Below are 13,497 nucleotides of genomic sequence, written 5' to 3'. Positions count from 1 at the left end.
ATCTGCCACCCTTCCCTATGACATCATTAGCAGGTTAGGTGTTGTTATAAGCCTCTTATCGAGCCATGCTACAGTAAAACCCCATCACCGGCGAAAGATCACCATGGCCAATCAGAAAAGAAGCTTTGGCACGCGACCAATGAGGTGGGGATGCTGGCTCCAGACCGACCAATCACAGAGGTGGGACCATGCCACGATCTTAGGGCCAATTACTGAACTCGATCAGTAGCAGTGACATCTGATAGGTCACCGCTACTGATTGAGTGCAGCAGTGGCGCACCCTCCAAAGTTTGCTTCGGGAAGAAAAACGGCCCTGGATAGCTGCCATGCATCCGATTTTGGACAGCAGTGGGAATGGAATCCTAGAGACACATAGTGCTCTGATGATGTATATGTCAGTGGACCATATACTGTAAGTGTGAAGTATTTCAAATTTATTTATGATATTATAAAATACACTTTTTATTGTGATCATTAACCATTGATGCTAATTAAATTAATATGATTGTTTTTAGGAAAACCCATCACCAGAAATTGTGTGGCCTTTAAGGTTTCGGATTCTGTATGAGATTGCATTAGGTGTAAATTTCCTACACAATTTGACTCCTCCATTGCTTCACCATGACTTGAAGACTCCAAATATCTTACTGGATAATGAATTCCATGTGAAGGTAAGGAAGGAAGCTGAGTCAGTCCACAGATGTCATTTGATAATAACTAGTGATGAACACAAATTTTGCATAATTGTAAGATTGCTTGGTAATTCACAATAACAATGCAAAATAGTAATACAACATTTTGGGAAAATTCGTAATAAATTTTGCATGTAAATTTAATTCATCCGTAACTTTGCATAATTACACCAAATTTTGCATAATTGCGTGCCGACTTTGGGGGTTAATAGGAAAGCCCCTATACAAGCTATCATCACCAAAATTCTTCGTATGTTAAGGGGAATGCTGGGAAAAAGTAAAAAAAAATTTTTTTCAAAAAGACCAAGTAGTTTTTGAGAAAATCGATTTTAAAAATGCAAAAGAAAAATGGTTTTTAAACTGTCATTTTTCTGAATTTAAAAAACATTTTTCTTTGCATTTTCAAAAATGATTTTCTCAAAAACTACAAGCTCTTTTTTGATTTTTTTTTATTTGTACCGACTATTTTCCTTAACCAATGTAGCAATTTTGATGTCAATAGCATGTATGGGGCTTTGCTATTCACTGCTAACGTCGGCACAAAATTATGAATGATTATACAACATTGGTTGAATTTACAAAACATTGCTATGTAGGCGTAATTGCAAAAATTTACTTGAAGTATCGTAATTAGCTGAATTACGATCATCACTAATATGAAACGTCTAAGCTTGTTCTAATTTACAGTATCTCCACTATCTACCTGTTGTTACTCCATTTTATATTGTGAAGAGGGGGGGTTAGGAAGGAGAAAGAGAGAGGAGGAACCAGAGAGCAGGAAAAAGAGGAAATCTAATTAAACCACAGAAATAAATGAGTACCATATATTTTCACAATTTCACTCATGTTGTAAATGCAGGTAAACTCGAAAAAAAAATAATATTGTGTAAAATTTAATTTCAGCAATTCAACTTAAAAGGTGAAACTAATATATGAAATAGGAACCCTCTGCAGGTGTTTTCGATGAATTAGCTGATTAGAGTCTGATACTTTGAGCTTAGAATATTGAACATTTTAACAATACTGTATTCGAATGGTCTGAGATTTTGATTGTGGGGTAAGCTGTAAGCCATAATCATCATAATAATAACAAATAAAAGCTTGAAATATCCCGCTTTGCATGTAATAAGTCTATTTCGTATATGAGTTTCACCTTTTAAGTTGAATAACTGAAATAAATGAACTTTTTGCAGGATATTCTATTTTTTCCAGTTTCACCTGTAGCACATTATTGCCATGTAGTAATTGATCCAGATTGCCAAGGGGGAGGTTTGATAGTTACCAACAAATTTATATTTAAAGAATGCCTAAGGTAATTGTAACGTGTCCACTTTTACTTATCTGGGACGTCTTCTAGCTCCCGTAGTCTTGTTGGAATCTTTCTTTCCTCTTGGTCCTCTTAGTCAGCCACTCTAGGCCCACAAAAAAGTCCACAGATCAGCCAAGTCGTTCACTACTTTGCACGCTCTGGCCCGATGGTGCGTGCTCTTGAGGTAGAGTACATTAAGACTCATAACCGTGCGTGCCTAGAATGCTCACATCCACCGGACCGCATGCCGACGTGCCAGCACATGCACAATAGTGGGCAACTTGGCTGACCGGCAGACTCTAGAAGGGCTTACAGCGGGTTGAGGAAGAAGACCAGGAGGACAGCGAGGGACCTACAAGACAACGGTGGCTGGAAGACGTCCAAGGTAAGTTAAAGGGGACACATTACATTCCCCTTGGATGACCTTTAAGATAAACGTATCCTTTATCATCACACATTTTTAATATTATGTTTTGCAAGATTAAAGAAATTCAGCTAATTGTGTCCAAGCTGTATTCCATTGCCATGTACTGCAAATACAGTAGTAAGGAATACAGCATGAATCCTTAAAATAACACATATCACATGAATCCTTAAAATAACAAATATCACATGAATCCTAAAAAATAACAAATATCGCATGAATCCTTAAAATAACAAATGACTGCTGCCAGACCTGTATATCACATGACTAGATTTTCACACAGGAAGTCCAGCCAAATTTGAGGACTGATTGCACCTCAGGAAAGCCATGTTAGTGACAGAAAGGAGTTCTGTTGAAATGGTAAGGCTGCATAATATGCAGCTATACAACCAATTTACAGAAATTTACTAAGGACGGCTTTATACATATCCCATGAGTTAATTCATTAAGGAGTAAGCTTATGCCCTGATGTTTTATTCTGCATGCAGGCTGCTTCAAGAACAGACCCAGCAGAAACAAAACAATGAAAGCTCTAAAGTAGAATTTACAGTTCTTGAACCTCTTTAGCAAATTTGCTGAACCACACAGTGATAGCTTCATGTCACATATTATTGCTAGTGTTGCCAAAGGCATCGTTCAGCCTCTTTAGGATTATCAACTGCAAGATAATTGGTCCATGGACACCTTTTTTTCATTAAACAAAGGTGTTTATTGAGTAAGAAAATGTGTTAAAATACACTGCATAAGACAAAGCAGTATGTTTGTACAAGTTTTACATAGAACAATCAAATAACATGTTACATCTTAACCACTTAAGGACTGCAGTCTTAAAACCCCTTAAAGGAATACTGTAGGGGGGGGTCGGGGGAAAATGAGTTGAACTTACCTGGGCCTTATAATGGTCCCCTGCAGACATCCTGTGCCCACGCAGCCACTCACTTCTGGAATTTCAGAATTTAAAGTCTGAAAACCACTGCGCCTGCGTTGTCGTGTCCTCGCTCCCGCTGATGTCACCAGGAGCGTACTGCGCAAGCACAGACCATACTGGGCCTGCTCAGTACACTCCTGGTGACATCAGCGGGAGCGAGGACACTGCAACACAGGTGCAGTGGTTTTCAGAATTTAAAGTCGGAAATTCCAGAAGTGAGCCGGAGGCGGGACCGGAGCATCGGTGAGTGGTTGCGCGGGCACTGGATGTCTGCGGGGGACCATTAGAAGCCCCTGGTAAGTTCAACTAATTTTCTCCTGACCCCCTACAGTATTCCTTTAAAGGAATACTGTAGGGGGGTCGGGGGAAAATGAGCTGAACTTACCCGGGGCTTCTAATGGTACCACGCAGACATCCTGTGCCCGCGCAGCCACTCACCGATGCTCCGGCCCCGCCTCCGGTTCACTTCTGGAATTTCTGACTTTAAAGTCAGAAAACCACTGCACCTGCATTGCAGTATCCTCGCTCCCGCTGATGTCATCAAGAGCGCACAGCGCAGGCCCAGTATGGTCTGTGTCTGCGCAGTACACTCCTGGTGACATCAGCGGGAGCGAGGACACGGCAACGCAGGCGCAGTGGTTTTCTGACTTTAAAGTCAGAAATTCCAGAAGTTAACTGGAGGCGGGGCCGGAGCGTCGCTGAGTGGCTGCGCGGGCACAGGATGTCTGCGTGGTACCATTAGAAGCCCCGGGTAAGTTCAGCTCATTTTCCCCCGACCCCCCTACAGTATCCCTTTAAAGACCAGACACTTTTTTTCCATTCAGACCACTGCAGCTTTAACGGTTTATTGCTCGGTCATACAATCTACTATCTAAATGAATTTTACCTCCTTTTCTTGTCACTAATACAGCTTTCTGTTGGCGCTATGTGATTGCTGCTGCGATGTTTAGTTTTTATTATATTCATCAAAAATGACATGAATTTTGTCAAAAAGGTTTTTTTTACTTTCTGTGCTGACATTTTTCAAATAAAGTAAAATTTCTATATCATTTTTTGTCTAAATTTATTGTGCTACATGTCTTTGATCAATAAATAGACAATTATTGGATTTTTTTTGGTTTGGGTAAAAGTTATAGCGTTTACAAACTATGGTGCAAAAAGTGAATTTTCCCAGTTTGAAGCATCTCTGACTTTTCTGAGCACCTGTCATGTTTCATGAGGTGCTAGAATTCTAGGATAGTATAAATACCCCCCAAAGTGACCCCTTCTGGAAAGAAGACATCCCAAAGTATTCACTAAGAGGCATGGTGAGTTCATAGAAGATTTTATTTTTTGTCACAAATTAGCGGAAAATGACACTTCGTGACCAAAAAAAAAAGATTAAAAAAAGTTTCCATTTATGTGGACTTGTGAAGAAAAAAATGAAATCTGCCACGGACTCACCATGCCCCTCTCTGAAACCTTTGGGATGTCTACTTTCCAAAACGGGGTCATTTGTGGGGTGTGTTTACTGTCCTGACATTTTGGGGGGTGCTAAATTGTAAGCACCCCTGTAAAGCCTAAAGGTGCTCATAGGACTTTGGGCCCCTTAGCGCACCTAGGCTGCAAAAAAGTGTCACACATGTGGTATCGCTGTACTCAGGAGAAGTAGTATAATGTGTTTTGGGGTGTATTTTTACACATAACCATGCTGGGTGGGAGAAATATCTCTGTAAATGAGATTTAATTACACACAATTGTCCATTTACAGAGAAATTTCTCTCACCCAGCATGGGTATGTGTAAAAATACTCAGTAGGACAAAAAGGCATAGCATTTCACTCTGATAAATAATAGGTTGGTTAGATGTGCCATGGTTGGTTCAACCATCTATCACATACACAAGAAAATGTATTGGTACAATCCCTATGCTTATAAATTAAACATTTAAAGGGCAACATATTTTGCCCCCTGGTTTTCCAGTCATTGATAGAATGGCAGAGTGGAGATAGTCAATGGCAAGCAATACATTACTTAGCAGCAAACAGGGTCTCAATAATAAATGATCTTCGAAGATATTCAGTATACACAATTTGAGGTTGAGTGTAATTGTGGAATCCATTGTGTTGTATAAGAACTTTTTTACTTGCCTCTGGAGGTCCTCGAGGGGAGGGCAGTTCCAGAGTCGATGAAGGAAAGTAGGATTGGTTAGGGAGCATTTGGGACATACCAGTACATTAGAGGAGTTTGGGGAGTACTGTATTTAACAATGTGGGATGTTCTGGCCCATGGACAACTTTAAACCAGGTGACTGATACTGGTCATCACCTTGACTTCACTTTGGTGCAGTTAATTCATGTAAAATTAGGATCATTGATAGTTCATTGATAGCTCTACTCCAGAGTCCACCAGCCTTCAATAAGAAATACAAAGCTACATCAATGTTTTTTTTTTGTTGTTTTTTCAATTCTCGTGTAAACCAATAAGGATTATACATGTATTGATTGTAAACTGTGATTTTATTTCTAGATTGCTGACTTTGGACTTTCAAAATGGCGTATGCTTTCCCAGTCTTTAAGTGACCAGAAACCAGCTGGAGGGACTATCATTTACATGCCCCCTGAAATGTACAGGCCCAGCGGTACAAATTGCAGAGGAAATGTTAAACATGATATGTACAGGTAGGTTAGTGATGGGTGTCATGAGCTGAATTGGAATAGTTACTCTTCAGGCATGTCCACATTGGTGGTCTCATGTCCACACTGGTGGTCTCATGTCCACACTGGTGTTCTCATGTCTACATTGGTGTTCTCATGTTCACATTGGTGTTCTCATGTCCACACTGGTGGTCTCATGTCTACAGTGGTGGTCTCATGCCCACACTTGTCATCTCATGTCCACACTGGTCGTCTCATGTCCACACTGGTCTTCTCTTGTCCACTTTGGTGGTCTTATGTCCACACTGGAAATTTCCGTTCTTGGCTCAAGTGGGAACAGAGCTTGAGAGTCTGAAGAAGGTAATACTATATAAAGTGAACTTATTCCTTGAATCTTTTTGAGTTATTTGCTAAATGGTATCATTTTGCTTTAAAACGTTTTGCTTAAGTGACTGCCCACACATCTTGGCATAGATACCCAATGGAGGGATCTGGTGAATTAGAAAAGGCCGGATTTATACTTTTTTCGCCCCCAGGCCAGGTTGGGGCTCCCCTTCCAAGCACAGCAGCACCCCGCCCCTTCCATGTGCCACTCCCTCTTTGTGTTTCGTTCCTGCATTGCAGACCCTCTCTTTCACGCACAGCTCTCTAGGACATCAGCTTCCTTTTTCATGTGTTTTTCCTTCCCCATTTGTAGCCTTTTCTTTCATATGCAGCATTTCATGTCCAGGTGCCACCCTTGGGCTGCAGCCGCCCAAGGCCCGGGCCTTGGTGGCCTCTCCAGAAATCCAGCCCTGTAATTAGGCACCTGGTTCAGTCACGTTGTAATAGCCCACAATGTTAATTGCAGTTGCACGGGTCCAAGTTGGGCAGCCGATACTGACTAATAGGCTATTTTTTGGGAAACCTATCATTTATCAGAAGCCGATACACTACTGAGCTTTAAAGGAAAACTGTAGTGAGAGGTATATAGAGGCTGCCATGTTGATTTTCATTTAAGCAATACCAGTCGCCTGGCTATCCTGCTGATCCTCTGCCTCTAATACTTTTAGCCCTGGACCTGGAACAAGCATGCAGCAGATCAGGTGGTTCTGACATTTTTGTCAGATCTGACAAGATTAGCTGCATGCTTGTTTCTGGTATTATTCTGCAGATAGCCTCCATATACCGCCCACTACAGTTCTCCTTTAATTTATTACTAGCAGATCTGCTATCTCTAGCTGAGTAATACGGATAGTAGATGCCTTAGGAGGGGGGTTAATGTTAAGCATTCGTTGGGATGAATAGCGTGAGAATAGGACACCAGGTAAGTCTGTTATAAAATACAGTACAACAACAGTACAATACAATAACACTAAATTACCGATATTCTAACTATGAAGTCACCGGGCGGCGCTGCAATAAGTTACCACCCAAGGGTGATTCTGTAAAATCACTGAATGGATGGCACCACTTTCAAGGGGTGTATTAGTCTTTGTCTCATTTACCATTCAACCTTACAGTGAACCTGAGGTGAGAGGAATATGGAGGCTGCCATATTTATTTCATTTTCAACAATACCGGTTGCCTGGCAGCCCTGTTGATCTTTTGGCTTTAGTAGTGCATGAGTCAAAACCCTGAAACAAGCATGTGGCTAATCTAGCCAGAGTAGAGCCAAGGCACCTGAGAGGGATATAGAGGCTGCCATATTTATTTCCTTTTATACAATACCGGTTGCCTGGTATGCTGCTGATCTTTTGTACATCAGTAGTGTCTGAATCACCCACAACCAGTCAAACTTGAGTCAAACATCCATCTGATCTGCATGCTTGTTCAGGGTCTTTGGCTTAAAGGGGAACCGTAACCAAGGTTTGAACTTCATCCTTATCAGTAGTTGATATCCTCTTTCCCATGAGATAGTCATTTTCTGGAATAGATCATCAGGGGGTCTGTATGGCTGATATTTTGGTGAAACCCCTCCCACAGTGTGATGTCAGCACCTAGGTCCTGACAGTTTGCTATCTATGAACCTCATTGCATGGTGGGAAATCTAGTCTGTTTCCAACTGCCTAGCAACCAGTATCTGCCTCTGTCCATATGTATATCTATATAAAAAAAATTGCCTATCGCATTGTTAGGGGGTGTGGTTAAAGATAATGGCAGTTGGTGCTGTCTGTTTTTTTTCATGTCTGTCAGTAGTAAAGATGATTATATGCAGACTGATTGTGGATTAAACAGTATGATCAAATTACATGGTGAATACCGATCATTTCTGGATTTCTCTTCTATTTTTTAACTTTTCATTTTGCAATGTATTGATTTATTCCCCCCCCCCCCCCCCCCCCCTTTTCACTACAGTTCCTCTTTAAAGTATTAGAGGCAGAAGATCAGGAGGACAGCCAGGCAACTTGCATTGTTTAAAAGGAAATATCACTCATATATTATCAGCTTACATATCACTCTCACCTTGGGTTCCCTATAAAGCAGACCGGAACTCAGAACTTCCTCTCTGCTCTAAAAGATAAGCAACAGCATAATAACCTTTAAAGAAAAAAACATTTATTAGTTACAGCTGATACAAATACTGTAATAAATCTGCAGTGTATCTACTTCCTGCTTTCATGGATGCAGACATATTGTTAGCGTCCTTTGTTTACAAATTAGCTGCTCTGCCAAGGCAGCCAACTGACACAGCTGAAAGATCACATTAAACTTGTGATTAGTCACAGATGAGGGGGGGATTAGATAGACTAAACTCTCTAAATACATACAGGGTGCATTTCTTTATGTTTTCCTTCTGTCCTGTGCAAGAGTTTAGCTCCGCTTTAAAAGACACAACCGAGGAAAACAAAAAAAACAAGATCTATTTACCCGGGGCTTCCTCCAGCTACTGGCAGCCGATATGTTCCTCGTCACAGCTCCAATGTCCCGGGGACCCCTCCGTTGCCTAGGCTAACCTCGCAGGTCGGCATCTTCTAAACCGGAGCAGAAGCCACGTGAGCGCGATCACGAGCTGCGCGGCCACAGGCTCAAGCAGGCGCAGAAGATGGTGAGACCTGGTGAGATCGGCATATCGGCTGCCAGGAGCTGGAGGAAGCCCCGGGTATTAGATCTTGGTTTTTTTTGTTGTTGTTTTCCTCTGACCTGTCCTTTAAGTGGTTTCAATGGACTGGGTACAAACAAAGCTGGGGTTTCTGGAAATCTTTTGCAAGCTGTGTAGGAAAGTCTGGAAGAAACACTGTAAAGTAAAAAAGCCCTGGAGCTGAATGCTGATAAGACAGCAAAGCAGCCAATCACAGTCCTGGAGGTGGAGCCATCAGACATACATTCAGTGACGTATACGATACGGTCACCATGGACAGGTGCTGTAAATACGTCACCCTGTAGAGATTACTCTGTTAATTAGAAACTTAGGAAAGGTGACACTTTCACTATACAGATTACATTACAAAGTTGCAATGCAAGGGATTTGAAAAGGATTAATAAAAAACTTGTTATAAGGTGGAAATCACCTCTAAGTGCCTTAAAATGTATTTATTATGGGCTGTGAAAATATGAAGACATTACTATTCTATGTCCTATATTCAGTTTATAGTTTATTTTGCTGCCTGCGGTAATGGTATGGGTATTGCTACAGCAGTGTGGATAGTTTACTGAAATTGTGCTTTATAATTTTTATATTCTGTACAGAGTCTATATGTTTAACATGATTTACCTACTCAACAGAAAGGAAAAAAACCCTAGCTATACTTACACAAAATTAACCCCAAACTTCCCCCTAAAGCAGTGGTGTCAAACTCAAATACAATGTGTACAAATTTTAAATCGTACACTGGGACGTAGTCACGGGCCAACCTCAATATCTACTGGGCACCTTCTTCCCAGGTGTCTAATGGCCCCCCTCCAACCCCCATACAGTCCCCTGGTGCCTAGTGGTCCTCACTCCCCATACAGTTCCCTACTGTCTAGAGGCCCCTACCCTCCCCTATATAGTTCCCTAGTGTTTAGTGCTTCCCCCCTACCTCCCCATATGGCTTCCCTGGGGTTCTAGGGCTTCACCTCCAGTATAGCTTTCCTGGTGGTCTAGAGTGGGCCAAACATAATGTTAAGTGGGGAAACCTCTTGATGGCCAAATTTAATGGCTCTGAGGGCCAGATTTGGCCTGCGGGCCAGAGTTTGACATGTATGCCCTAAAGGATACAAAATGGACTGCTGATTTACTTACCTGGGGCTTTCTCTAGGCCCTAAAAGCCTCTGTGCCCCCAGCTCCCCCCCTCCCCCGCTGCAGTCTGACACTCTACTGGGGTCCTCTCCATAGCAGCCGCTCCTGTGCAAGAACGCGTGCACCTCGTGTTCACCCTCTAGTGGCCAGGCACAGTTTTACATTGGAGCTGCTGTGAAGGACACAGAGTATTCAAGGGGCTGGGGGAAGCCCCAGTATTTTTTTTCAGTGCATGTATCCTTTAAAGAGACACTGAAGCGGAAAAAAAATATGATACAGTGAATTGGTTGTGTACTATGAATAATTACTAGAAGATTAGCAGCAAAGAAAATATCCTTATATTTTTATTTTCAGGTATACAGTGTTTTTTTCTAACATTGCATCATTCTCTAATATGTGCAGATTACACAACACTCAGCATTCAAAATGATTCTTTCAGAGCAGTCTGTGAACTAATGACAATAGAAAGATCCAAAAAATCCGCACACTGCGTATGAACCAAGTTCACAATTTAATCAAAACATCGTGACACAGGCCATTCCATCAACCAACGATTCGTTTCGGGGCCACGCAGGGTCCCCTTTGTCAAGGCAATAAAACACAGAATGGTGACAGAATGGTAAAAGTTCTGTGGAGAGAGCTGCTCATGGCAGCCGAAGTTTAAATCGATACATTTCAGTAAACAAAATGTAGCAAGTTGTGAATGTTACACACTCTTTGGCTGTCCTCCAGCTCCTGCACAGTCACACATTCCACAGTTGTTATATTTTGTTTTGCTGAAATGTATCTATGTAAGCCTCGGATGCGGCAGCAGTTCTCTCCAGGAACTTTAAAGCTTTGTGTTTAACCCTTCCAATGCTGGTCTAGTAAAAAAAAAATGCTGGTTGCATATAATATGCTGTAAATAATGTTTTAGAGCAAAGTTGAAATGCAGGGTTATATTCCGCTTTAATGTTTTATTTCTTAGCTGTACTACACATACAAATCATAATATCATCATTTTTTTTTCGCTTCAGTGTCTCTTTAAAGGAGAAGCAAAGGATGTGTTGTATAAAAAGTATTTTTTTTCGTTATATAAATTATTGCTGCTTTGAAGGACATTCCAATTGATTTGTGAATAATTCCTTCTCTGCTGGTAAGGTTGGGGGTTGAGAAGGAATTTTTAGCTGTTTATTACATTCATATGTCACACACTGAAGAGTTAATGACACTAAATTATTGTTTCCTTTCTATTCCAGTTATGCTATTATTATGTGGGAAGTGTTGTCAAGAAAACAGCCATTTGAAGGTAGGGTAACAAAACAACACAGTTACTGTGTACAATTACCACAGTCAATTCATGAAACGTGAGCTAAAGCAAATCAAGCTGTTGTTGTTCATAGTATTCAATATGCTCTTGGCTTTCATTATCTAACTTACAGTGGCTTGCAAAAGTATTCGGCCCCCTTGAAGTTTTCCACATTTTGTCACATTACTGCTACAGACATGAATCAATTTTATTGGAATTCCACATGAAAGACCAACACAAAGTGGTGTACATGTGAGAAGTGGAACGAAAATCATACATCATTCCAAACATTTTTTACAAATCAATAACTGCAAAGTGGGGTGTGCGTAATTATTCGGCCCTCTGAGTCAATACTTTGTAGAACCACCTTTTGCTGCAATTACAGCTGTCAGTCTTTTAGGGTATGTCTCTACCAGCTTTGCACATCTAGAGACTGAAATCCTTGCCCATTCTTCTTTGCAAAACAGCTCCAGCTCAGTCAGATTAGATGGACAGCGTTTGTGAACAGCAGTTTTCAGATCTTGCCCCAGATTCTCGATTGGATTTAGATCTGGACTTTGACTGGGCCATTCTAACACATGGATATGTTTTGTTTTAAACCATTCCATTGTTGCCCTGGCTTTATGTTTAGGGTCGTTGTCCTGCTGGATGGTGAACCTCTGCCCAAGTCTGAAGTCTTTTGCAAACTCCAAGAGGTTTTCTTCCAAGATTGCCCTGTATTTGGCTCCATCCATCTTCCCATCAACTCTGACCAGCTTCCCTGTCCCTGCTGAAGAGATGCACCCACAAAGCATGATGCTAACACCACCATATTTTACAGTGGGGATGGTGTGTTCTGAGTGATGTGCAGTGTTAGTTTTCCGCCACACATAGCGTTTTGCATTTTGGCCAAAACGTTCCATTTTGGTCTCATCTGACCAGAGCACCTTCTTCCACATGTTTGCTGTGTCCCCCACATGGCTTGTGGCAAACTGTAAATGGGACTTTGTGCAGTGCACAACTAATAGTTGTCCTATGGACAGATCCCCCCACCTGAGCTGTAGATCTCTGTCTGCAGCTCGTCCAGAGTCACCATGGGCCTCTTGACTGCATTTCTGATCAGAGTTCTCCTTGTTCGGCCTGTGAGTTTAGGTGGACAGCCTTGTCTTGGTAGGTTTACAGTTGTACCATACTCCTTCCATTTCTGAATGATCGCTTGAACAGTGCTCCGTGGGATGTTCTAGGTAGTGTTGGGCGAACAGTGTTCGCCACTGTTCGGGTTCTGCAGAACATCACCCTGTTCGGGTGATGTTCGAGTTCGGCCGAACACCTGGTGGTGTTCGGCCAAACTGTTCGGGTTAGCCCGAACGGCTCAATGCCTGGCCGAACAGGGCCCCTGTTCGGCCGAACAGGGCCCTGTTCGGCCGAATACGGCCCCCCTATGGGGTCGCAGGCATAAAGGGGGAGCATGCCCCGATCGGTGGGGGGGTCGGAAATTCCCCCCACCCCCTCCGCTAGCGCTCCCCCCTCTGCCCGCTTCCCCATACAAAAGTTTAAGGAAAGTAAAATAATACCGGTGGTAGTGGCTGGCAGTGGCACTGTGAAGTGAGTCAGGAGGAGGAGTCCGGAGAGTGACGCGTTGAGGGAGGCTGGGCAGCGGGCGGTTCAGCGGTAGTACCCTTGTGGTACTTCCGCCCTTTCTCTGACCTCACGTCCTCTGCATACGAGGGTACGCGTCACGCGTACTCTCGTATGCGTCATCACGCAGAGGACGTGAGGTCAGAGAAAGGGCGGAAGTACCACAAGGGTACTACCGCTGAACCGCCCGCTGCCCGGCCTCCCTCAACGCGTCACTCTCCGGACTCCTCCTCCTGACTCACTTCACAGTGCCACTGCCAGCCACTACCACCGGTATTATTTTACTTTCCTTAAACTTTTGTATGGGGAAGCGGGCAGAGGGGGGAGCGCTAGCAGAGGGGGTGGGGGGAATTTCCGACCCCCCCCCCCCGCGATCGGGGCATGCTCCCCCATTATGCCTGCA

At 42.7% G+C, this 13,497-nt stretch overlaps 1 protein-coding gene across 3 annotated transcripts in view; it reads left to right on the top strand.

Annotated features, from left to right (window-relative positions):
- The window catches only part of RIPK2 (receptor interacting serine/threonine kinase 2), a 62,662-nt gene that overhangs the window by 29,465 nt on the left and 19,700 nt on the right, over nucleotides 1-13,497 (top strand). For all 3 annotated transcript variants that reach the window (XM_068237610.1, XM_068237613.1, XM_068237611.1), the window contains exons 3-5: nucleotides 516-671; nucleotides 5,861-6,012; nucleotides 11,428-11,477. In XM_068237610.1, coding sequence (XP_068093711.1) covers nucleotides 516-671; nucleotides 5,861-6,012; nucleotides 11,428-11,477 — 358 coding nt within the window. The remainder of the gene's footprint in view (nucleotides 1-515; nucleotides 672-5,860; nucleotides 6,013-11,427; nucleotides 11,478-13,497) is intronic.

This window comes from Hyperolius riggenbachi, chromosome 5 (assembly GCF_040937935.1).
Source record: "Hyperolius riggenbachi isolate aHypRig1 chromosome 5, aHypRig1.pri, whole genome shotgun sequence".
NCBI classification, from domain to species: Eukaryota; Metazoa; Chordata; class Amphibia; order Anura; family Hyperoliidae; genus Hyperolius; species Hyperolius riggenbachi.
Note: the sequence above shows the minus strand (reverse complement) of the source record. Positions and strands in the feature narration are given on the sequence as shown.